The 25,236-nt window shown below is 37.9% G+C and overlaps 1 protein-coding gene across 2 annotated transcripts in view; it reads left to right on the top strand.

Moving 5' to 3' along the window:
- NR3C2 (nuclear receptor subfamily 3 group C member 2) overlaps positions 1-25,236 on the top strand; it is a 300,588-nt gene that overhangs the window by 5,603 nt on the left and 269,749 nt on the right. For both annotated transcript variants that reach the window (XM_090288659.1, XM_090288658.1), the window contains exon 2: positions 271-2,023. In XM_090288659.1, coding sequence (XP_090144785.1) covers positions 273-2,023 — 1,751 coding nt within the window. In that variant the 5' untranslated portion in view covers positions 271-272. The remainder of the gene's footprint in view (positions 1-270; positions 2,024-25,236) is intronic.

Genomic DNA, 25,236 nt, shown 5'->3' with positions numbered 1-25,236 from the left:
CAGTCTGACTACAAAAAATAGATATAATTTTTATTCATTTATACAGGACAGCTATTGTCGTGTTGGCTATTATCATTTTTCTTATTTGACAGTCTAAAGGAAAAGAGGTCTGTGCTCCTGGCTAACTAGTCAGGTATCACCTATTTTAAATGTTCTTGGGACACAGTGTTTGAAAATTGTTGGCTTAGTAAATGGCATTTTAGAATGTCTTTTAGAGTAATATTGCTAAAAATGACTAATTAAAATTTTTAATATAAATTTATTTGTTAGCTATGGAGACCAAAGGCTACCACAGTGTCCCCGACGGTCTAGATATGGAAAGACGGTGGGGTCAAGTTTCTCAGGCTGTGGATCGTTCTTCCCTGAGACCTACAGAGAGGACCGATGAGAATAACTACATGGAGATTGTCAATGTAAGCTGTGTTTCCGGCGCTATTCCAAACAACAGTACTCAAGGAAGCAGCAAAGAAAAACACGAACTACTCCCTTGCCTTCAGCAAGATAATAATCGGGCTGGGATTTTAACATCTGACGTGAAAACCGAGCTGGAATCTAAGGAACTTTCAGCCACGGTAGCTGAGTCCATGGGTTTATACATGGATTCCATACGAGATGCAGACTACACCTATGATCCGCAGAACCAACAAGGAAGCATGAGTCCAGCGAAGATTTATCAAAATGTTGAACAACTGGTAAAATTTTACAAAGAGAATGGCCATTGTCCTTCCACTCTAGGTATGAGCAGGCCCTTGAGATCATTTATGTCTGACTCGGGGAACTCTGTGAACGGTGGGGTCATGCGGGCCATTGTTAAAAGCCCCATCCTGTGCCACGAGAAGAGCGTGTCTGTGTGCAGCCCTCTGAACATGACGTCTGCGGTGTGCAGCCCCGCGGGAGTTAGCTCCGTGTCCTCCACCTCGGCCAGCTTCGGCAATTTCACAGTGCACAGCCCCATCACCCAGGGCACTCCCCTGACGGGCTCCCCAAATGTCGAGAATCGCGGCTCCAGGTCCCACAGCCCAGCCCATGCCAGCAACGTGGGCTCCCCTCTCTCCAGTCCATTAAGTAGCATGAAATCCCCGATTTCCAGCCCTCCGAGTCACTGCAGTGTAAAGTCTCCAGTCTCCAGCCCGAACGTCACTCTGCGATCCGCCGTGTCCAGCCCAGCAACTATCAACCACTCAAGGTGCTCTGTGTCCAGCCCTTCCAACACGAATAACAGATCCACGCTTTCCAGCCCGGCCGCTAGCACCGTGGGGTCGCTCTGCAGCCCCGTGAACAATGCCTTCAGCTACACGGCTGCCGGCACCCCCGCGGGACCCAGTGTGCCCCGAGACGCGGTCCCCAGTCCAGACACACAGGAGAAAGGTGCTCAGGAGGTCCTCTTTCCCAAGACTGAGGAAGTGGAGAACGCCATCTCCAACGGCGTGGCTGGCCAGCTCAACATTGTCCAGTATATAAAACCAGAGCCAGACGGAGTTTTTAGCAGCTCGTGTCTAAGGGGAAACAGCAAAATAAATTCCGATTCCCCCTTCTCAGTACCAATCAAACAAGAATCAACCAAGCTTTCGTGTTCAGGCGCCTCTTTCAAAGGGAATCCGACAGTGAACCCGTTTCCCTTGATGGACAGCTCCTATTTTTCCTTTATGGATGATAAAGACTATTATTCTCTATCGGGAATTTTAGGACCGCCTGTGCCAGGCTTTGATGGTAACTGTGAAGGCAGCGGCTTCCCCATGGGGATTAAACAAGAACCGGAGGACGGGAGCTATTTTCCAGAGGCCAGCATCCCTTCATCTGCCATTGTTGGTGTGAATTCAGGTGGACAGTCCTTTCACTATCGGATTGGTGCTCAAGGTACAATATCTTTGTCACGAGCGGCCAGAGACCAATCTTTCCAACACCTGAGTTCCTTTCCTCCTGTCAATACATTAGTGGAGTCGTGGAAGTCGCACGGTGACCTGTCGTCTAGAAGAAGTGATGGATATCCGGTCCTAGAGTACATTCCAGAAAATGTATCAAGGTAAGTTGGCTTTTCCTCCATTTTTGAAGATTGTGGCTTTATAAAATATGGAAGGTTAGCATTACATTTACAGATGAAAAGTTAAACCCATTTCAGTTTACTGTTTTGTTTATATTTTCAGGATGGTCATTTAGTGTTCCCTGGCTGCGTGTTGGTATACTGTTACTACTTTTTTTTAAATAGAGGAATAAAAAGTTCTTAAAATCTCTTAGAAAATATTTGTGTTGGTTTTTAAGGAGCCTGTATACAGGTATTTCACCCCCGGCCCTGTGCTGTCTGTTGTAGGTATTTGGAAAAAGTTTATTTTCTGCTGCCTGCTACTATGTTTACTTTAACAGAGTAGTGCCAGGTTCTTTTTTCTCGAGCTGTATGCTGGTTCACTAAAATTGCTTTAAATTACTTTCTTTGTGGTTTTAATCTTTCTCCCCCCCTTTTAAACCTTTCTTTATTAATCACTTCATTGGCTGTGAAAAAATGAAACTGAACCCCAAATCTGTTACCCACAAGCTCCCTACTCTTTGTCCTTTCCTAGTTAGGTTAATTGTGTATAAGTTGTGGTTTTTAATACAAATAAATCATTTCCTTAACTGTTGAGGGCTTTTAAAGACTGAGCACAGCTAACATCACTAAGTGGACAGTCTTGCTTTCTTACTCAAGTTGGAAGTAAAATATGTCACTGTAGTTTTGAATTGGTATATTTATAACTGCAAGAAGACATACATAACTTACTGTAAAATATCTCTTGGCTCTCCTCATTGCAGATAGCATACTGTATATATTTAGAAAAACAAGGAAGAGGTTTTAGATATGACTAAAGGGTGGTTCTCAGTTATATAATAAATACTTGCATTGGACTTTGCTTCAGTACTGTTTTTATTACATGGTTGTAATACATGTTCACTTTATTGGACATATAAAAGATAGATTTCTTAGATATAGTTAATTCCTTTGGCATATAGGAATATATGGATATTGTCCTTAAAAACTGATTTTGTGGGTAATATGTCCAGACTCAAGTGTTTATGTGTATTCCTAGATCTTTCTCCTATTTTTTTTTTCTAAACCAAGAGTAAAAACTTTAATTTGTGCATTTTTTTCCTCGTCATTGACTCCAACCTGACTCTTCTTGCTTATATGGAAGCAAATATTCCATAAAAGATATGTTCTTCCAGTTTTCAACAACATGAGCTCTTCCATCATTTTTAGCCCTGCCTCTCAAATTCTAAACTCTTAACGTGTGTCAGGAGGTCGCTTTTTCATCAAAACCAAACCCAATGTGTGTTCTACTGTTAGAGCACTCTTATACACGTACAGGAGGAAATCGGTACATAATGTCAATAGTTTGGGAAGGGATGCTGTCTTCATTGAGTTAGTGTGAGGGAGTGTAGCCTGGTAGTCAAAAGCAAGGCAGCCCTGGTGAAATCCCAGCTGTGCCATTCAATTGCTTCACATTCCTGTGCACATCCCATCACCTCTCTTGGCTGTAGTGCTCTTATCTGTAAAATGGGGATTAAATAATACCCATCTCAAAGGCAGTGAAAACAATTGAGTTAATTTATGAGAAGCACTTTGAATATCACTTGGTATGTAATATACATCATGTACATTTTAGCCATGACTGTTAAATTAATTCAATCTTAAGTGTTTTCACAATCTTTAGTTTCCATTTCTTTAATTTCCTTTCTCTTCATTATGTGAAATTTAATAAAATAATTTTAAAGATTTTATTTATTTTTAGAGAGAGGGGAAGGGAGGGAGAAAGGGAGAGAAAGATCAGATGCCTGTCGCACGCCCCCAACTGGGGACCTGGCCCATGACTTAGGTGTGTGCCCTGACCAGGATGTGAACTGGCGACCTTTCAGTTTGTGGGATGATGCTCAACCCACTGAGCCATACCAGTCATGGCAAGACAAAACAATTTTAAAGAAGTATTATGTACACAGTTAAAATAAATATTTATTGATAATTCTTATGGTTAAATTCTACTTTGATTTCAAAAAAGTGTGATTAGGCATGATACATTTGCTACTATATTTGTTTATGCTTTTTCAGTTTTGAAGGCTATTGACTCATGAATCACGTCCTGATGGTCCAGCCTTAAACATATTAATGTGAATCAGTGACCTTGAGCTTACCCTGTATTTGTGGGCACTGGCTGTGTTGTCTGCTGTCTCTGCTTGAGTGTTCCAAAATTCTCTTTATATGTATTAATGTAGTCAGAGGAGGTTCGTTTTGTTCACATATATGCTGGTATTGTAGTAGTTAATATATATAATGTCAGTATATGTAATTCATATAAACCGAAGCTCTTCCCAAACATTGAGAATTGCTGGTCTATGCTATTCTATACACCCATTGGTAGTCAACAAAGAAGAAAGATATTACTTTGTTTGTGTTAGCCTTACTGACTGTTATGCTGAGGAAGGAGTGCCCTATTCAAATAAGAAAAATGATTCTCATCTAGATTAATTTTTCAAGCTGATAAAAATGAGTAATGGCTGGGAAGTGTGTGTTGCCATTTTTTCAGGCTCTGGGCATTCTGTGAAAGGGGTGATGAAAGTCATGTTAATAATTTCCAGTGAATGGATTGTCCAAGCGCCGCATTGTAAATTATGACAAAAGCTGAATGCAAAGCTCTTAGGTTGGACACTGGACTTCGTTGTGTCATGTAGATTGGAGTTCCCTGTCAGCCGGGCACAAACAAAACTAATCTTGAGTGAGTCACAACTTCTTGCAGCCTCAGTGTCTGTATTTTAAAGACAACAAGATGCTTCTAAAGATCTGAATCCCTTGACATATTTGCTAATGTGGTTTCACATATTTGTAATGTGGTTTCAAGTATATTTTAATTACAAGTCTAGCTCTGTAGTTTCCAGGGTTGTCGGGATAGAAAAGTCATTTACCATTTAAAAGTAAGTGAGTAGGCGTGACCTATTATTTTACTTTGAAAAGCAGAGTTTATAAAATCAGATCTTTCCTTTTGCAAAATTTGACACTTACTATGAATTTCTTGTTCTATTAATTTACACCATTCCTTTTGGAAACAGGGTTTTTTCTGTTGACATAACATTGGGTGTTTATGGTGATAATGGTAAGCACTTGATAGCATCATAACACAGTGCTAACATAGACTTAGACTTTTGAATATAAAGTTCACTATTTCAAAGGGCGTATCCTGCATAGGTTTCAAGACAAGCAGTCAGGGAACTTATCATAATATATGCTATATTTTTTTCCATGATGAAATGAAACAATTTAGTTAACAATCTACAGTTATTTTTCAATTTTCCCTAGATTTTTTTGAAACTCATTTTCTGTAATAAACCAGAACATTCAGAATTCAAGGAGTTTGTTACAGAGTAGGCCCTGTCTCTAGTAAACTTTATGAGTAAACCCTTGAGATGTAAATATCTCTTCATAATGCAAAGGATGAAAGAATGACGGATTTGGGGGCCAGGGAAGAGATTGATTGATTATTGATGCTTACTATAAAAAATAAATCCATTACAGAATTACTTAGGTCATTTAAAAATGAGAACATGGAACTTTCTTTTTCTTATTTGTCTCATAATATTTTGATTCCTCCAGGTTAGAATTCTAAATATTTTTAGAAATGATCTTCAAATGAAACTTGGTTCTCCTGATGATTCATTCACTTTTATTCATCTATGGTATTTCTGGTGGTAATTTTATTTAAAACAAAAACAAAAAAAATGAAAAAACATAGTCATTTTTAATCTATAAATCACTATTATAGTGAGCTTTTATACATTTTGCTTTTACCATTGCAAGTATCCTAGATTTATATGTTAGTACATTCACCCTTTTTACCATCTAAAGAATTATTATGTTTTGAACTGTTTACTTCATACCTTAAAGTTGATTAAAGTCATGATTTCAGTTAAGTCAACTCAAAGTATTCAACTTAAGGCAGTTTCCATACTAGTGACATGCTGAACTGGGATCTGGAGATTTATTGTTTATTGATTTGATGCCTTTTGCAAAATTGAAGTTCTGGATATGTCTGAACTTCTCTATTCTTGTAACGTTCAGAGTGATAGCAGATGTTATGTGGATCACCGTAATTTGGGAGTAACACTTCATTTCCCTCATGCTTCAATGTCATTAATTTGTTTCTCTGAAATAATACTTTTTCCCCTTAGGCTTTCAACTGTTGCTTTTGGTTCATATCACTCATCTACTGATAAAATTTCAGCTCTGCTGCTAATAATTTATAATTTTATTTACTAAATTCAAATCAAGAGGATAATACTGGCTTCTTGATTATGCTTAAACATAGCCATTAAATTGTATATTTTTGTGGACTGCTTTCCAAAATTTATTAATGAAAGTCCAGGAAAATCAAGCATGTTAAATGGATAATGTCTTAATGGTAAATTTTAGTGTTTCTAGTTTTAAACTTGACAAGTACAGGCTTTGTTTTCAATTTTATAAGTTTTATTTTGTTCTTTACAGTACAATAACGATGAAGTTATTGGGTTAGCCAAAAAGTTTGTTATGTTTTTTTCCATACTATGGCCCTAGTAGTGCTTAGTTGTCTTTAACTTCATTCAAAACACTTTCATTAGATTGTATTGTGACAGCTGTCATATCAGCGTACATTTAAAAAGTATATATCAAAATTGGTGACTTTCTGTGAAGCCATTTTAATAGTGAAGATAGAAGAAAATGTGCAGCATTTTTGGCGTATTATGCTTTATTATTTCAAGAAAGGTAAAAATGCAACTGAAATGCAAAAGATTTGTGCAGTGTATGGAGAAAGTGCTGTGACGGACTGATCAAACATGTCAAAAGTGGTATGAGAAGTTTCTTGATACTCTTGATATTTTGGCCAAATAATTCTTTGCTATGGGGCCGTCTTACACATCGGAAGATGTTTAGCAGCACCTCTGGCCTCTACCTGCTAGGAAGCCAATAGCAGGAGACAGCCGAAATACTCAGAATATCCAAAGCAATAAAACTATTAGTGATAATAAAAAATGTGGCTTTTATTTTATGGAAAAAACCTAACAGACTTTTCGGTTAACCCAATAAAATGTAATTACATATACATGTGTATTACTTAATTGGTATTCTGTTAACCTCTGTGTGTATGGTAGTGATATGACCAAGGCCAAAACTTCTATGTAGATAAGAGGTAGAAATTGCTTGTATTTTATGCAAGAAATAGAAAGCTCTGGTCTCAGGAAGGATTGATGACAAACAAAAGGTAATTTGAGTACTTAAAAAGTTAATACTCTAGCGAGAGAGTTAAAAACTGAGGATCTGAATTCATTACTGTGGCTATAACTTAACTTTATTAATGATGACTACTTCATTGGTATGTAACCTCACCTTAGGCAGCCTGGGGCAAAAGTAGGTTTACAGTTGTTTGTATGGAAAATAATACAAGAATAAGCTGTGTTTTGCTACTCACAACATTTAAACCTACTTTTGCCCTACCCTATATATTAGGAGTTGTTTAGACAAATATACAAAAATTGCCACCTAAAACAGAATGAAATGCTTCTAATGGGCCAAATCAACTTTGGATGTTCTGACAGGCAAAGATTATCTAGGCACATCTTGGAAAATGGGAAGATGGAGGGGGGTTGGCAGTGGTCAGAGTTGGTGTTTATACTTAGTCTTGGAAAATTTGCAGGGGGCATGAACAGTTGCTGGTTATGTGAGTTATGTGAGCAGAACCTTGGAGATGGGCAGAAAAACACGGAGTGTGGTCCAGCCCTGTTGTGAGGTTTGCCATGGTATGGGGGGTTTTGAAGGGAAGAAAGCCTGAAAGAGGTTCGTTGGAACTAAAAGGGAATAAAACTTGAAAGTCACGCTAAGAAATTTGTACTTAATTTGGTAGATAATGAGGAGCTATTGAAATGCTGGAACGGGAAATGGCATGAGCTCAAGTGCACTTTGGAAAAACCTTAATTAGGCAGTGGTGGTGGGGTGGATCAGAGCAGAAAGAGCCTTGTTGAGAAGGTACGGCTACAGCACAGGAGGATGGGAACCTGCTTCTCTGGAGCAGGATGTCAGGGTAATGGAAACGGGGACAGCTGTGCGGTATTACAGAAGAAGCCTTTGTAGGAATGGCTTTTTGTATAAGAACTTTATTTTCAAATAATCACATAAAAAAAAGAAATGAAAGTCTATTAAAAAGAATCATAAATAAGGATGTTCTCCCATGTAACCACAATAAAACCATCACAGTCAAAAAATGAACATCTACTTCGTAGACATCATTCTGGTGTTGCCAGTTGTCCCAGTAAAGGGACAACACTTGGGGGTGGTGAACACAGTGTTTGCTCCTGGGAGGCATGTGTTTGGTGGTCAAGAGAAAGGGGTGAGGGAAGAGATGGCCACGCAGAGAAACAGCAGGGTCTGTTGGATGGGGAAGATATGAAGAGGCAATGGACCAGGACTGAAACTGACATTGAAAATGTAAGAGGGAGTCAAGATCATTGATGGGGGCAGTGGCCTAGGAAGACTTCAGTTAGCCTTAGAGTCAGAAATTCACTGCCAGATTGAACCAATACATGTAAGCAGTTGATGGCACGTAGTGTCCCAGTGTACAGATAAGAAAACTGAGGATTAGGAAGTACATATTTGATTTTCCTAAGACCACATAGCTCAGACACATGAAGGAACAAATACTTGAGTTAGAGAAGAAAAGTGTCCTAAAAAAACAGGCAGCCACATGGATCCTTCAAAACCATGAATCTGATGATGTGGCTGATATAAAGTCCTCTGGCTGCAAGCAGCATAAAGTAGAAAAACTCAGGGTCTGTAAAATACTAACTTATCAGGCCCCTCCCTGCACACCTTGTTTAGTATCTGTTTCCTGCTGGCTCATTCCCCATACTGACCGTTCTGTGGCTCAGACGAATCAAGCCCCCCCTTTTCCCTGGGGGCCTCTGTACTTACTGTTCCCTCTGCCTCCAGATTTTGGTATACTGCCCCTTCTTGTCACTTATGATTAACTCAAATATCACTCTTTTGAAGAGGTCTTCCTTAACCATTCTGTTTAAAGTGGGTACAGCCCCACCTTCGAACACATTACCCTCTTTTGTTATCTTCATAGCACATGCCTATTGAAATTACCTTTGTTTACTTTACCTCCCCTAATTAGAATGGAAACTTCCTGAGAGCAGGGACCTTACGTGTCCTCTTTACCAGTATACATTTGCCAGGTACATTTTGATGTTCAGTAAATCCTGAATGAATGAATGAATGAATGAATGAATGAATGAACTGGTTAGCAGAGGGACTCAGGGGTGGATATATGTCTGGGATGATTAGGTATGTGTAGGTGGTTTTGTAAGATTAATAAAATTTTTAAATAACAGAGTTCTAGCAAAAAAATTGTTATGACTTCAATCTGCATATTTTCAGGATTATCACAAAATAATCAACAAATGCTGTCCTTGCTTTTTCTAATCTCACATAATAGTTTGTAATGGTGTATGCCAAGCTAAATGGTGACATAGCTTAGCCTGTATTGTGAGGTCATTTATTTTTAATTTACAAGCTTTAAAATTCACTCTTTTAGGTGTACAGGTCTCTGAGTTTTAGCAAATGCATAGTCATGTGGTCATCACCTATTTAAGATATAAAACAGCTCTATCACCCACCAGATTCCCTTGGGCTTCCCTATCACGCATAGCCAACCCCTCTCCTCCTCTCCACCTTAGTGACCTTTTATATGTTCCCCAAACTTATAGTTCTGTTTTTTTCCCTAGATTGTCATATAAATGGAATTATACTTTAGGTAGCCTTTTGATTATGGCTTCTTTCATTTGACATAAAGCATTTGAGATTCATCTATGTTGTTACATGTAACAGTACTTAGTTTCTTTTTGGTGCTGAGCAGAATCCCATTATCTGGTATACTATGGTTTGTTCATCTCTTTCCCTGTTGATGGACACTGGGGTTGTTTTCAGTTTTGGCTATGACAGATAACACTTTTTGGCTATGACAGATAACACTTTGTAAATTTTGCCTGCAAATCTCTGTATGGACACATGCTTTATTTTTTCTTCAGTAAACACATACGAGTGGAATAGCTAGATCTTAGGGTAGGGGTAGGTTTAATTTCTAAGAAATTACCAAACTGTTCTCCAAAATGTACCATTTTACATTTGCACCAGCAGCGAGTGAGACTTCTAGCTCGATTGCATCCTTGCCAACACTTGAGAGAGTCTATTTTTTAATTCAGACATTCTAAGAGCTGTACAATGATATCTCGTTACAGTTCAAACTGGCATTTGTCTCATGCCTAAATGGTACGAAGCATCTTCTCATGCACTTACTTGCCATCCGCGTGCCATCTTTTCATGCTCATTAACTCTCTCAATCATTTTTATTGGGTTATTTTCCTCTTTTGAGTTATGATATCAGTGTATTTTAATATAAGCTTTTTGATCGATGACTTGAACTAAAAGAAAAATAGCTACTTAATATTCAGCATTTTTTCTGATAGGCAATTAAATATTTTTTCTTTTTAATTTTTTTTTATTGTTCTATTACAGTTGTCCCAATGTTCCCCCATTGCTCTCCACTTCCCCAGCCCCTGCTCCCACAGACACTCCCTGCCCCGTTGTCCGTGTCCAGGATCGACAGATGGAAAAATCATAGGCAAGTTTTCAATTGGTTAGTCCCTACTGTCTTCTTAATGCAGGTCAACACACCAAATGCATATGAAGCAAACCAAGTGTGCCCACTGTTCCCATCTACGGGTGAATGGCTCATGCGAGTGTATACAGCCTTTTTTTGTGGTCAGTTTCCTAATGATGCGTCTGGTCATGTGATGCAGGTAAAACCTGTTTCCAAAGATTAGAGCAGGAGGTGTTCTGTGTGGGCTAGAATCGCAAGGAAAGCTTCTGGTGGGAGGTGAGATTTCTGTTGACATTGGCAGGTTGGTGGTGTTTCGTGAAGAAGAGAGGTATTATAGGGATAGGTAATAGCACAGGTCAGGTGTGTGGACAGAGGGCAGGCAAAGCCCGTTCAGGAGGGCTTCCTGCTCAGAGCGGTTGTTGGGGAAAACTAGATTATAGAAATCTGTGAATGCAAAAAAGGACGTTTTGGGCACCTTTAATATAGCCCTATTAATTTTATTTTATTTTTTTTAACTAAGGACCAACATGAACTGGCAGGAAGGTCAGCCTGGTAAGGGAGACTGAAAAGTGACAAACAAGAAAAGCAGCTGAGGGGCTACCATGTTGGTGACTCGGGCTGAGGACAAGGGCCTGAGGGCTTGGAATGGGGGGCAAGGGGTAGATATTAGCGACATGTTTAAGGAAGAAAACTGCATGCCAGGTTATCTGCCCCAAAGCTTGCTCCTTTCCCACTATTCCTCTAAGCCATGTCTGTTAACAGCCCACAAAAAGTAGGTTGCCAAGAAGCAGGAGGGAAGAAAAACGCAGTCTCGTAGGAATAAGGAGAAAATTTAAGCATCATGGTGACTCTTAAGAAAAAAAGAAGCCAGAGAGTTTTGTTATTTGGATTAAGGTAAAGCTTGATAATTTTGATACCAAAATAGAACTTTTTATTAGACTATGGAAAAAGAAATATCCCCAGGAAATGGAACAGGAAGAACCAAATCCTGGTTTGACAAAGTTGGAAAGCAAACTGGTGAAAGATTATACAAATGAATCAGAAATAGTGACGTAAGGAACTCTGATACGCATACACGGAAAGAAGGGGACAGCATCTCAGCGCGCTTGGAAGCCCATTAATTGTGTCCTTCAATAATTAGTGTTTGAATTCATCGTGCTCTTCCCAAAGTGAAATTGTGCTGCTTTTCTTCCATCACATGATAGAGTTGGTAATTACCTAAGACATATTGTTTTTCTGATAAGTTTGAGAAGAGATTCCAAATGACAAGTTTGGGAATGTCAGGATCTAACGGGAGCAGATATTCTTTAATTTATTCCAATTTGGCTGCTCACTGTATTTTTAAAATGGAGGTTATGTTAAGGAAGACTTTTGTTTTTGGCAACGTGAAGGTATGAGTGAAGAATTTATGGTCCTATAATTTCAAAATTTTTTCATTTCTCTGTTATTTTCAAACCCAATTGACGTTAAGTGTACATTGAGGTATTCCTTTGGGACTGTTGGAAGGATTTTGAGTTTTCTATATGTGGTAGAAATATGATAATTTTCTGGACATGGGCCCTGTATTTTGGTGTTGGTTGCTATGATTCAGGTGAAAACAATAATTTCCCTCCCCCCTTAACTTTTTAGGGAACCAAAGAAATTAACAGATGCCTACCTAGAGTAGGGAAGGAGGAGTTATAACCTCAGCAACCTTTCATGGTGAAAATCTAAAGCTGATAGCTCTTAATTTGCATGACTTCTGAAACATTTAACTCCATGGGTGGTTCCATTTAGCTGGTGCCCCCCTATTTTTGAGCTAATGTTCATTTAAAAAGCCAGAGATATTTTATAATAGAGTGTAATTGTGTGAACTGTGCCTTTTCTGAAGGATGGATTTGTTGCCAGTACCTTAGAACGGAAGAAGTAAAGAATAGAAATCTTAACTGTGAACATGGCCTAGCCTGTGTGGTTTCATAACACTGATGAAATCTGCTTTAAAAAAAAATTAATTCTTGCCAATTCTACCCAAGCGGAAATAATTATGAGGGTTTTAAGGACAGTAGAAGTTACAAGTTTTTTAAAAAAGCAATGTTTTATTTAATGGGGAAAATGACTTAAGTTTTCGTGAATAGGCCAGAACCCCTGTGCAGTTGGTCTCTTCCAGACACGTAACTGATGGTGAGCATGCTAACTCCGAGTTACTCAGGGCCTTTCGTGAAGGAAAAATGACAAACGTTTGTCATATTATTCTTAGTTGATGTTACAACTGCTTGATTTTAAGAGGGGGTGCCCTGCCTCATTCGGGTAGCTGAGTTGATTAGAGCATCATCCCAATGTGCCAGAGTTGCAGGTTTGATTCTCGGTCAGGGCACATGCAAGAATCAACCCATGAACACATAAATAAGAGGAACAAATTGATGTCTATCTGTCTGTCTATCTCTCCCTCTCCCTCCTTCCTTCTCTCCCCCTCCCTCTCTCTCCCCCCCACCTCTTCTTCTACTCTCTCTCTCTAAAATAAGTTGATAAAATAAATAAATAAATAAATGAGTGAGTGCCTTCCCTGATCCTTTGTTCAAGAGAGGAAAGAGAGACTATTTTAAGAGAAAATATGGAGAATTTTAAAAGAGAAATCCGCTGCTACCTGTAAATAAGTAAATGAAATACCAATTCTATTAACTAAACTCCCTGTAATCTATTAAAAAAAAGTCCTAGAGATGGATAGTAGTGATGGCTGTATAACTGTGCGAATATACTTAATGCCACTTAACAGTATATTTAAAAATGGTTAAAATAATAAATTTTATATATACTTTTATCCTCACCCGAGAACATGCTTATTGATTTTTTAATTTTTATTTTGAGACAGAGGGAAAGGGAGGAAGAGAGAGAGAAACATTGATTGGTTGCTGAGATCTCACATGTGCCCTGACCGAGGACCAAACCCGCAACCTAGGCCTGTGTCCGGCTGGGGAATCAGACCAGCAGTCTTTCGGTTAATGGGATGGTGCTCCAACCAACTGTCATTGTATAGAAAGTCACAATAAAAAAATAGCACTTAATCCTAATAAAAATGGGAGTGCCTTGTTGCACTGATGAAATTGACACACAATAAAATGCACCGAGGTATACGGAAAGTCTAGTGTGAGCCTGCCTAAGCAGAGACCCTGTCATACTTCACTTCGATGCTTCTCACTAATAAATACAAGCTCATATACACGCTGTGTTCAATACCAACTTTTATTCAACAAGCGTTTTTAAGGTCTTGATTCTGCCAAAGGGTAGTCCTGGATATGTGGTCAGGGCAAGAATAAGAAAATTCTCATCCTTTGAGACACCCGGTCTAGAAACAGCCAAGATCTCACTGGAAAGTAGGTTGTGGTAAGTGTTTTTCTGGACATACCAAATAATGTTTGGAGAACATGGGGTGGGAATACTTAGAAATTAATTATTCCTTTCATTAATAAAATTACATGATGGCCATAAGAGAATTTAATGTGATTAGTCAGAACTCTTGGTTTGTAAACAGCACAGAAAACCATCTCGTATTAGCTTAAACAAAACCAAATCTCTTGGCTCACAAAATGGGAGAAGTTCAAGGGGTAAACCTCAGGCTTGGCTAGATTCCAGGTTTCAAATGGTAGTGTCACACATTTCTCTCTCTTTCCATCCATTGGAGCTTTTCTCTTCTTGTTCAACTTTGGTTCCGGGAGCTATATGGCCCGTATCATTTTGGGCTTGCATTTTCATTAGTTACTGATCCTGACGAAATGAATGGCCTCTTTCTTGATGGATTCCGATTGGTCTGGCTTGGGTCTCATGTCCAGCCTTGAGTAGAGATGGTGCGTGTGTGTACATGAATGCACAGGGGGGAGGGGATGGGAGTACTTGGCCTCCCTCAGCCCTATGCACTAACATAGGAAGATGGTTCTCCAAAGTGTTCTTGGCAAGCAAAACCTGTACTCTAGTTCCAAAAACTGATCACATAGTCAGTTACTAATTATCCTTTATTTAAACAGAAACATTAACTACAACACTTAATACTCTAAGCATTATCACTAATAAGAGCTCTACTATTATCGCTTTGGCTGGTGTGGCTCAGTGGACTAAGAGCCGGCCTATGATCCTGTGAACCAAAAGGTTGTCGGTTCGATTCCTGTTCAGGGCACATGCCTGGGTTGGGGCCAGGTCCCCAGTTGAGGGCGTTGAAAGGCAACTGATCCATGTGTCTCTCACAAATCAATCTTTCTCCCTCCCTTCCCCTCTCTCTGAAAATAAATAAATAAAATCTTAAAAAAAAATACTTTGCTATTATTGAAGTGAACTACCTAGTAATATTGAGAATTTTAGGTGGATTGAAAATGGATGATTGGAAAAAGCCAATACAATTCCCCCCCACCCAGAGGGAAGGAAGATATGATAGTCTGTTTTGTGGAGTACAGTTACAGGTGCTCTAATGATGAGAAAATTCAGTACTAGACAGAATGGGTTGCAGGAACAGTACCTTGCAGATTCAGTCTCATTCCCTGACACCTGGGGAAAATTGGCATTAATATAACTCTAAAGTCTCCTTGAATTGACCCCATTAATAAATATGTTTCTTGACCATCCAGAGCTGTTTATCATTTTCCACCTAGGAGCACATAAGAAGTGTCTGATATGATATTCTCTTTGGCCCATTTATTGAGAGCTTCTGCTATTCTTGGGACAAAGATATTTTTTTTTTTAGTGTGGGAGAATTACTAACAAAATGACTTATATTTGCTCACCAGTGCAATATACATGTGTACTTACACATAATTTTTGCATATGGCTTCAGAAGATTGATGAATCATTTCATGAACCCATGGACTCCAGGTTAAGAACCATTCCTCTTGGCCTTTATTAAACTATAACTGCATAATTACTGAAAGAGAACCATAGTGATTCACTCCCAATAGAACGTTTATAGTTGAAAGTGCAGTTTGAATAGTTTGTTCAACAATAGTGCTAGGTTATATATTTGTTCGCACTGTCTTACAATGTGATAAGTATTTATGCAAGATGGCCAGCAGGGCAAAAGAATGCCATGACCGGAATGCTGTGTAGTTTCCAAAAAATAGACCAGAGATATCAGTTGATCTGATCAGCTGATATCAGATAAGTTGAAAAAGATAAAGATCAGTAAGCTTACAGATATTGACAGGGAGAGGCAGCATCTGTTAGGAAGATTATAAATCAAAAGTCAGAGCAATCTTGGTAAATTGGAGAAAATATAAGGAATAAATGTATAGGAGAATGGAGCTGGTTAGGAAAGTCAGCTTTGGGGTCACACTTCCACTTGCATGTTGTATGACCCGGGGCAAGTTGCTTGACCTCTTCAACAATGAGTTTCCACAACCCCCAAATAGCGCCGGTAATAGTCCTTACCTCCTATGGCTGTTGGAAAATGTGTCTGAGGTAATCCATGCAAAGTGCTGGCATGTAGTAAGCATTCAATGAAAATCTTAGATCTTATCATTATTGTTGAATTTCATTATTACTTTCATCTAGAATCGAAATAGGGGAATAGAAACTACATGGGTAAATAATTGCTCCTATGAAAGTATGACCTAAAAGATTCCATCGTGAAAAGAATTAGCAATGTAAATTTAATAAATTCAACCGCAAAACATTATTTTAGAGAGAGGAAATCCTTTCAGTTCTTTGTGCCCTCGTGAGAGCCTTAATTGGGAGCTCTAGTCTTCTCTAAATTCCAAAAATAGAGATTATTAAGAAGAACGTTTAGACTGGTGAGTCTCAGCTGTTTTTCGGAGCAATACAAATGAAGATTAATATTTGCATATATCACATACTCCACGGCAGATTTGATTTAAAAGCATTGTGTGGGCATGTGTGTGTAGGCAGTAAAGCAAACAGCACCATGAGCTTTTTGTTTTTGTGGTATTCATACAAATATTATTCACTAAGAGTTGCTTATTATGGGTTGTAGCATAGGTAAGGCAGGCTGCACAGTGATATATTGTGTTGGGTTTAGCTTCCACCTCTTCTCCCACTTGAGTAAACACTAAAATGCAAATGAGTGAGTGGCTTTATTATAGGGAGAATCATGAACCTGCTCTGTGTTTCTGTTTTAAAAGTAAATAATTCACTAACATCTATGTCATTCATTATTTTTATTAACAAATTACTTGGCACGCAGACCCATGCCCAGTTGTATGGTACTCTGGTTGCTGAAAGCCTAAGCACTCAGTAAAAATGTCAGAATCCCTTCTCCTCCTCCACACAGTTAAAATCACGAATGCTCTTCAGATTAAGAACTGTTAAACTGGTGATACCAAATCTATAGTTGCTGTCTTCTCTGGACAGCAGAAAAAAAGCAAAGAAGAAACCCTGTTAGGGATTTAGATCAGCTGTGGAAAAGCTAATGACTTTCTGTTATCGTTAAACATTGGGCAGAACTACTATTCAGGGAAGGCCCATGACAGCTTTTAGTATGAGGGTTTTTAAAGGTAAGAGTAATTTTCATATGTAAGATGTTTTGATGTGGCTATTACCAGAATAGAAGCATCTTAGATTATGACTTTTCCTTGGATTGAGTAATTCTGTTGTAATAAGTCAGCATATGTTGCCATCTAGTCTAAAAACTACAGGAGGATAAAAACATATTATATAAAACCACCTATAATATCAAGTCCTTACGGTGCCGCTCTGTTTAAGATTTAATGCCAGCACCATGCGCCAGATAATTTCCAGATGGCTTAAAGAGACACACAGTCTAGAAGAACATTTAGTTGAACACGTATCTGACTCCTGAGTAGAAAAATATTTTCTAAGACTGTAGCAGTGGAAGAAAGCACATACACACACTCAAAATTTCAACTAGGTAAAAATTCAAAATGCCCATAAGCCAAATAAAATTAAGATAAAGATGGGAAATGGTGATTAGATTAATTATCTCTTATATACTAGAAAGAGCTAATACAAATCAATAGGGAAACCATGAAGACTTCCAGTAAAGGTGGGGAAAAAAACAAAGAACATGAGCAGCAGTTCATAGAAAAGTAAATGCAGGTGGAGTGTGTGAACTTCTGAACTGTGTAGTCAAGCTAATAAATAGAGTGATAGAAATTAAAGCAACAGTTAGATAGCAATTTTCCTCTGTGGATTTTCAGAGAAGAGAACAAAGGATGGGTAGATGGATACCACCAAAAGGTATCATGGGAGAGTAGAAAAGAGAGATTGTTTTGTACCATGTGCCATCAGAAGTAGTGTGGAGTATATAATTCAAGAGCATGAACTCTCCAGTGAGATGGCCTTGTATGAATCTCAGCTGTGTGACCTTGGGCAAGTTACTTAACCTCTCTGTTCCTCAGTTTTCACATCTGTGAAATGAAGATGACGATAGAATTTACCAAATAGAATTGTTATAAGGACTCATTGAATTAGGATATATAAAGTGCCTAGAAAAGTATTTGGCCTGTAGTAAGCCCTACATAAATATGCTTGCTTTATTGTTGTTACTAAGTAAGCCCTACATAAATATGATTGCTTTATTGTTTTTATTAATGTTGCCTTTATGGACCTCTGAAGGTCCAGTTTCTAGGGCTATATCATTAGGAAATTATTATACACGTGGACAAAGGTTTGTGTATAGTGGTGTTTATTTAACATATATAAAAATATAACTTTTTTTCAGTAAGTTAGGAATAAGCCAAATCATGATAAATTTATATTTATTATTGAGTAATTTATTCAGTCATTTCTACGGGAAAAATTTAATAGCATGGGAAATCATTAAAATCTAATTTTTTTCATTTAACTATATATGTAACTGTATTTACAAAATCTGTGTGTGCATATTTATATATGTATTTTATTCTCAGAGGAAATAAATGTGTGTGTTTCATTCTCCATGAAAGGAAATGCCTCAAATCAGTAGTGGTTACCACTGAATACTAATCGAATTACTGCTTTGTAAATTTTTCTTTTTCGTATTTCCCTAAGTTTCCACAGTGAGAATGTACGAGTTCTGCAACAATCAATTATTAAAAGAGTCCCAGTAATGATTTCATTTGAGAGTATAGGAAATCTCACATACAAGAACAAGACCAGTTGTGCCTGCAGGTGGCACTGCCATTTTCAGAGAAGTAAAGAATTCTGGGCTCGTGGGCATTTCGTTCTCTTCTGACCCGTGTCTGACAAGTGTGTGTGCCTTGCTTTCCAGACTAGCCCTAGAAGACCCACTGGGTGGGTGTAGGAGGAAGGTTGTGGAGGAAGAGACAGAATATGGGTCTGTTTCTTGCAAGTTTTGCCTGCTTCTGGGTTCTTTAAGGCTGTAGAACTATTTGTTGTAACAGCTATTAAAAATACTTGAGAGTAAATTAAATTGTTATGTTTATCATTATCTGAAAAGCAAGCATGATGAATAAAGCAGGTTTTTCATAATATAGTTTATTTCCTAAGCTAATAAAAGAACTTGAGAGCTATTAGGACAGAATGAAAATATTGCATTAAAAAATCCATTATCTTCACATTTATTTCTTCTCTACCTTAATGATCTTCCCTCTTGTTCCACCACGAGGTCCCAGTTTTATTGGGTCTGAAACCCGACCGCTTTGGTTCCTGTGCCTGCGTAGGAATGGGTCTTTCAGATACTTAACATTAGGGGGACAGTCTTTTGATTTTTCTTTTCCTTTCCATCTGTGTAAACTGTGCTGTTTCACAGAGTGATCCTTTAACTTAATAACTTAGGAAAGTTAAATTTGAATAAACAGGAAGAGTTTTATTTATTAGTTGGTATCAGGTGAATGATTGGAAACTTTCAAAACCTAATAGATTTTTTTGTAGGCTACCCAGTTGCAAAATACTTTAAAGATTAGCTTTAATGTATAGTATGAAATTCTTACTGTTGAAAACCCCCACTATTGCTAATAATATCAGGGTTTGGAATTGGTCTGCTGACTAGATATTCTATTCATTGAGGCTCTAATGACCATGGAAATAGTAACTTGTCTAGATCTATAATTGTATTGCTGTTATGGCTAAGTAGTATTTCTTTGCATTGAAAACTAATTTTTTTCAGGAGGCAAATTAAAAAGAGGAAAAATAATGTATCATAAACTTCCTTTCAGCATATATAACATCAGCATATGTGACAAATTATCCTTTGGCCTTAATGTATTTAAGTTTGACCTACCGGTAATAATACTTGGGTGTATTTTTCAAAAGCAGCATAAAGTTTAGAATGGGATGACTATCAAAGCAGATAGATTACAGTTATCTCCTGGGAAGCTGAATCAGTTAATCCGGAAGCGAAATCATCTACACAGGGGTTAGGAATATTTATACGATACCTTATTTGTCCCTTTGTTTATTATTTTTTAATTAAATTACCAAAGACAATAGTATCCCTGTTTTGCCACCCAGAGCTAACACAGGTTAAACATTCATTTGTTTCAGATATTTCTTTAAATTAGAGACAAACTTGTTACAGACGAAGTTCAAGTTCTATTTGGATCCCTTTCCTCCACCCCCTTCCTCTCTGTCTTTGCAGAGGCAGTCTGAGTCAAGAATGTCATGTATATTCTCTGCCCATATTTTTATCCTACGTATATAAATATATGCATATACTTTACAGTGCAGAATGGAATCTTACCCGTTGCAAAACATCTGCCAGTTTTGAGCTCAAAGTGTGATGATGCAATCAGACTTAGTTCATCCCACTTTAATTGCTTTATAGTATTCTGCTGCTTATCTGGCTCCCTGTTAATGGACATCAAGGGTTGTTTCCAGTTTTACTGCTAATAAAAACAGTGCTGCAAAGACCAATTTTGTAAATGTTACCCTATACACAGTAGCAAAGATTTCTCTAAGATACAGAGTTAGAAGAATTTCTGTGTGAAGGAGAATGTATACATATTCAGTTTTACAAGTTTTGCATGATGCCGGGGAGTGTTATTTGTATGGATTTCCGATGTCAACAGAATGTGTCAGGTACTGGTTTCCTCACACTCTTGTTAACACTTTGTATTGTGAGTAGGAACTAGTGTGTCATTTGTAATTTAAATGTGAATCTCCTATTTTCAGGTCTCTCAGACTGTTTACTGAGATAACCATTGGCTTTTCTTCTGTTGAGTGATTTATAAAAGCAATTAATTCATATATTAAATATTTGCTTATACAAATTGAAAATTGATTTTCTAGTCCATGGCCTGTCCTTTAACCTTGTCATGACATTCTTTTTCAAACAGATGCTTTAAATTAGATGCAGAATTTCCATTTTTCTTTCTTAAAGTTTGTGCTTAACATGCCTTGCCCCAGGAATCCATCCCTACTTTACATTCCATAAACATATTTCCCAATATGTACTTTCTGTCGCTTTTCTGTTGTTCTTTAAGCCTCAACACTTTTCACGTAGTAGTTGATGAAGTAATTTATTTTTCAAAAATGTGGTGACTCTAGGAAACAATGCGTTGCCACGATCATCCTCTGAATCATCTTCATAGCAATAAGGATGATTTTCTATGATACTTAAGGAGCTAAGAGCAGAAAACGATTACCCCTTGGCTTACCAAGGGTGACGGCCGCGTAGCTATTTAGAAGCGTTCAGTAAGCACAAGATAAAACACAGAATTCAGGGTTTTGTTGGTTTCTTATTTGGTTTTGAGATTCAGATATTTGTGAAAATAACATGCTGATGTGGAAAGATGGAATGAAGAAGACATCTGGTTTGGGTGGTCAGTTCTATTCAGTGTAAATTTAGATGATCTTATACTCTGGCAATAAATATAATGTGACACAGACTGGAAAAGCTCCAATGATAGAAAATTACGCTCTGTACTCTCAACATAGTTTGTCACCTGAAGTGTGATAGGAGCACTCAGTGGCCCTTTGGGGATGATCCCTGAATAGGACATGTATTCATAGGGGTGTGTTCTGGGTTAGAAAGAGGGGCTCTTTCACACATTAAAAGACAAAAATTACGCATTTTTAGAAACTATAAGTGGGTAAAAAATGTTCATGAGACTAGGAGGTGCTGGCAATTGAGTGTTTGAAGCTACAGTTGGTGTTGCCATTTTAAAACCTAATTTTTTCCTACTTTCTCTACCTCTCTCACTCCCGCCTCTCTCTTCAGTTTAAATCACCTATGGACACTGCCTGCATTTTATCCCTGAAAGGTGTAATCTGAATCCCCAAACTGACTGCTTAGCCAGGAAACTGGTTAGAATTCCAGCCTAATTTTTTTTTTCTTTCATTTCATGTACCTGTTCTAACAAAATGTCAGTCTTCTGAAATTGAACTCAATGGAATTATACTTTTAGGAATAAGTCAGTCCCTAGAAACTAAGTGATGAAACACTGAAGAAATGATCCATTGCTTTCTTAATAGAATGGCATCGCTGCACACACCCCTTGCCGCAAAGAAGAAACTAGCCCATTGGTGAATATATGCGAGGCCCTATGCGGTGTGGTCAGCCCCGCCTTCTGTGTTGCGCATGTGCCAGGCCTGCCAGCCTGCCAGCCTGCCAGCCTCAGGTGCCCTGTACTTTCCAGGCATCATCTCTGTGGCAGCCCTAGGACACAGGTGTGCTAGCTATGCTGTGTTGATGTGGAACCGGATGCTTCTAAGAGGCTAGGTGGCTTGTTCTGGTCCACACACAGTTAGTGCCTGCTAGAGCTGGCGTACCACCCAGCTGTGACAGACTCTAAAACCCTTTTTCTTATCCGTAGTGTCTTCATTGCAATGAACAATGGTGTTAAAATTGAGTGGCATTGTTCCTTGGCCGAGTGGGTTTTCATATTCTTTACCTGGGCTGGGCAGAGTAGAAGAGGAAGAGCCATAAGGGCCCCTGCTTGCAGGTGCTTGCACAGGAGGCAAGGAGAGGGGAAAAGAATATCTCAGCAACACTGAAGACTGAAGTTTGCTTGTTTAGTAGTTAATCTTAGCACTTATACTGGATATATCTGCAGACGGTATATAACATCAGTGTCTTATGATGTGACATTGTCCAAAGACAACATAAGTAGGACGATACTGTCCATCCAGAAGGGTTGAAGATGGGTTTCAGTAGCATTCTGTTGAACTTCAGAACAGGTTGTAGAACTGTATCTATCATGTGATGTCATTTGTAAAAAATTTAAAAGCACATCGAATATCCATCTATTGTTTATATGTGTGTCTCATATGAGGGAGGTTTAAAAATATTAAATGAAATTATCATCCGATATTTAATTGGGGGTTGACCCTGGGAAAGAAAGGATGGGCGGAGACATCACCCTTATCTCTAATATTTAATTTTATATTTGAAAAAGATTTGAAATGGATTTCATAAAACATTAACATCCTTTAAGTCTAGGCTGTAGGTATCTGAGGATTTTGTTTTATGTTTATAGGGTTGTTTCTGCTTCTCTGTGTTTGGATTCCCTCCACCCCAAATAATCACCTCAACAAAAAGTCACCATAAACTGGGAGGATTTGCTACTAATTACTGTGACCCCAAACAAAAATAATTTGGAGCCTAGAACTACATAGTTTGGTTCCTTTGAAAAGAGTAGAAGCCTAACACAGCCAGCCAAAGGGAGAGACATTAAGCTCTTCTTGCCAAAACTAATCAGATGTAGTTAGTACAGTCTAGGACTCCCAGCTGTATGCAGTGAGATTGAATTGATGATTTAAATACTGAAGATTATCTAAGGTTTTCCAGTATGACTTGTTTGATTTGTCTTTGGTGGCTGGATGTGTTCTGTGTATTTGTAAATCTTGTAGAAACCTGTAAAAGCACATCTTGTCACTACAGCTGGCCAAATGGTGTATGACACTATTGTGCTCTGTGGGCACATAAATGACAGAAGTACAACCTCACTTATTCTAGGTATAAAAAAAATCCAATGGCCAGTCTACATGTACTTACTGTTAGGAGGGACTTTTTTTTTCTCTCTAAGGTGTTCCAGTTAACTCACAGATAGCTAAAAATAATAATAATTTCTTTGAGAGACCCTGCTCCTTTGCTTGAGCAAAAGGTCCCCAACCATGTAGGTAGACCATAAGATTAAAATAAGCTTGTATTTTACTTGTATTTCTGTATCTTAAACTTTGATTTAAACTTCTGCCATTAAACTAAAATGTGGTTACAAGCTCCTTGAATGGCATCTTGGTAAGTTTAAAGCCCATAAACTCCTGTTATTGCTCAATTAGAAGGGACTATGCTGTTAATGGAGGATTTGATAGGCTGATTTGTTATCTTTTGGAGGATGGTCTGATTTCTTCAAGCCTCCTCTGTCCATTGCTTCATTTTAAGAATGGACTTTTATTTAACGCTGTATTAAGGGATCATTTAAGCACTGTTTTATGTATTGGAAGTGCAAGTGATCTGATTTGGAATAGTATGGACGAGAAGCAGCCAGCGAGTTTGAGGTGAGCTTAGTTCAGAAAGCCATTTGGTTAATACTCATGCTTCACCATATTGGGAAATTTACACACATAAGATTATTAACATGTTTTCTGAAACTTCAGACATAGTTTTTGAATTTGGCAATCCAAAAATTGAGAAACAAGTTGGCTAGTAAACATACAAAAGGATATTTTATCAAAAATATATATTCAGACAATAATAAGAATCTGCTGCTTGCTTTCCATATTGGCACAATATTAAAAACAGGCTTTGTGGCGGTGGTGTTTTTTTTTTTTTTTTAATGGGACATACACACATGGGCTTCTAATGAGATCAGAAACTGGGATGTGTTTTCTGTAAAGCACTCTGACAATATGTTAACAGCCTTGTTTCTTTACCCTTTGAACCAGTATCCCCATTTCTAGGAAGCCATCCTAAGGGGCACGTGGTCAGACATTGACAAAGGCCCATTGCAGCATCAGCAAGACCTAGGAAACAACAGCTAATAGGGAGCTCAGTCAACAAAATTTGATACATCCCATTTGGGAACTTGATAGCCATAAGTATTTAAAATATTATCTTATATCTGTCAACACATACAAAAATGAGTGGAATAAATACATATACTCGAGTGAGAAAAGTAGTGTATAAGCAATATATATCTAGTATAATCTTTCCATGTATTCATATATGCATAAGTATACGTTTTTAGATGTATTTATAGATTAAGTACACTAAATATTTTTTTCTCTGGATGGTGATATTATGAATGATTTCATTTTTCTTAACATTTAAAAAATTCTATTTTCTACAATTAGCTTATTTTATAAACAGAGAATTAAGTAGCTAAAACAGCTGCCTGTTTGTAAGCAAAATATACTATCTAATCTTTCTTTAAAAAAGACAATATTGTTTGGATTGTAAGCTTTTCAACTGAGTATACATGACTGGGATTGATGCTGTGGAGTTTAAAGAAATATGGAATGATTTCTGCCTTCCGGGAGTGGGAGAGGCAAGATAAAACTCCACTGAGTTTTCAGAACTATCTCTGTAATTACATTAAAATAGAGGATGGAAATCTGATTTATGTTTTTATAATTACCTGATAACTGACAGTAGTTAATACAATTAATAATTTTGATCATTTACTCCAATTCGGTGAGGCCTGGTTTGGCCCATCTGTGACATGCTATCCACAACTTGCAGGTTTTGGGTCCCTGCTGGTTCCTGTGTGACAGC

The sequence above is a fragment of the Furipterus horrens genome, unplaced genomic scaffold, assembly GCF_987537825.1.
Source record: "Furipterus horrens unplaced genomic scaffold, mFurHor1.1.pri manual_scaffold_10, whole genome shotgun sequence".
In the NCBI taxonomy this organism is placed as follows: domain Eukaryota; kingdom Metazoa; phylum Chordata; class Mammalia; order Chiroptera; family Furipteridae; genus Furipterus; species Furipterus horrens.
Note: the sequence above shows the minus strand (reverse complement) of the source record. Positions and strands in the feature narration are given on the sequence as shown.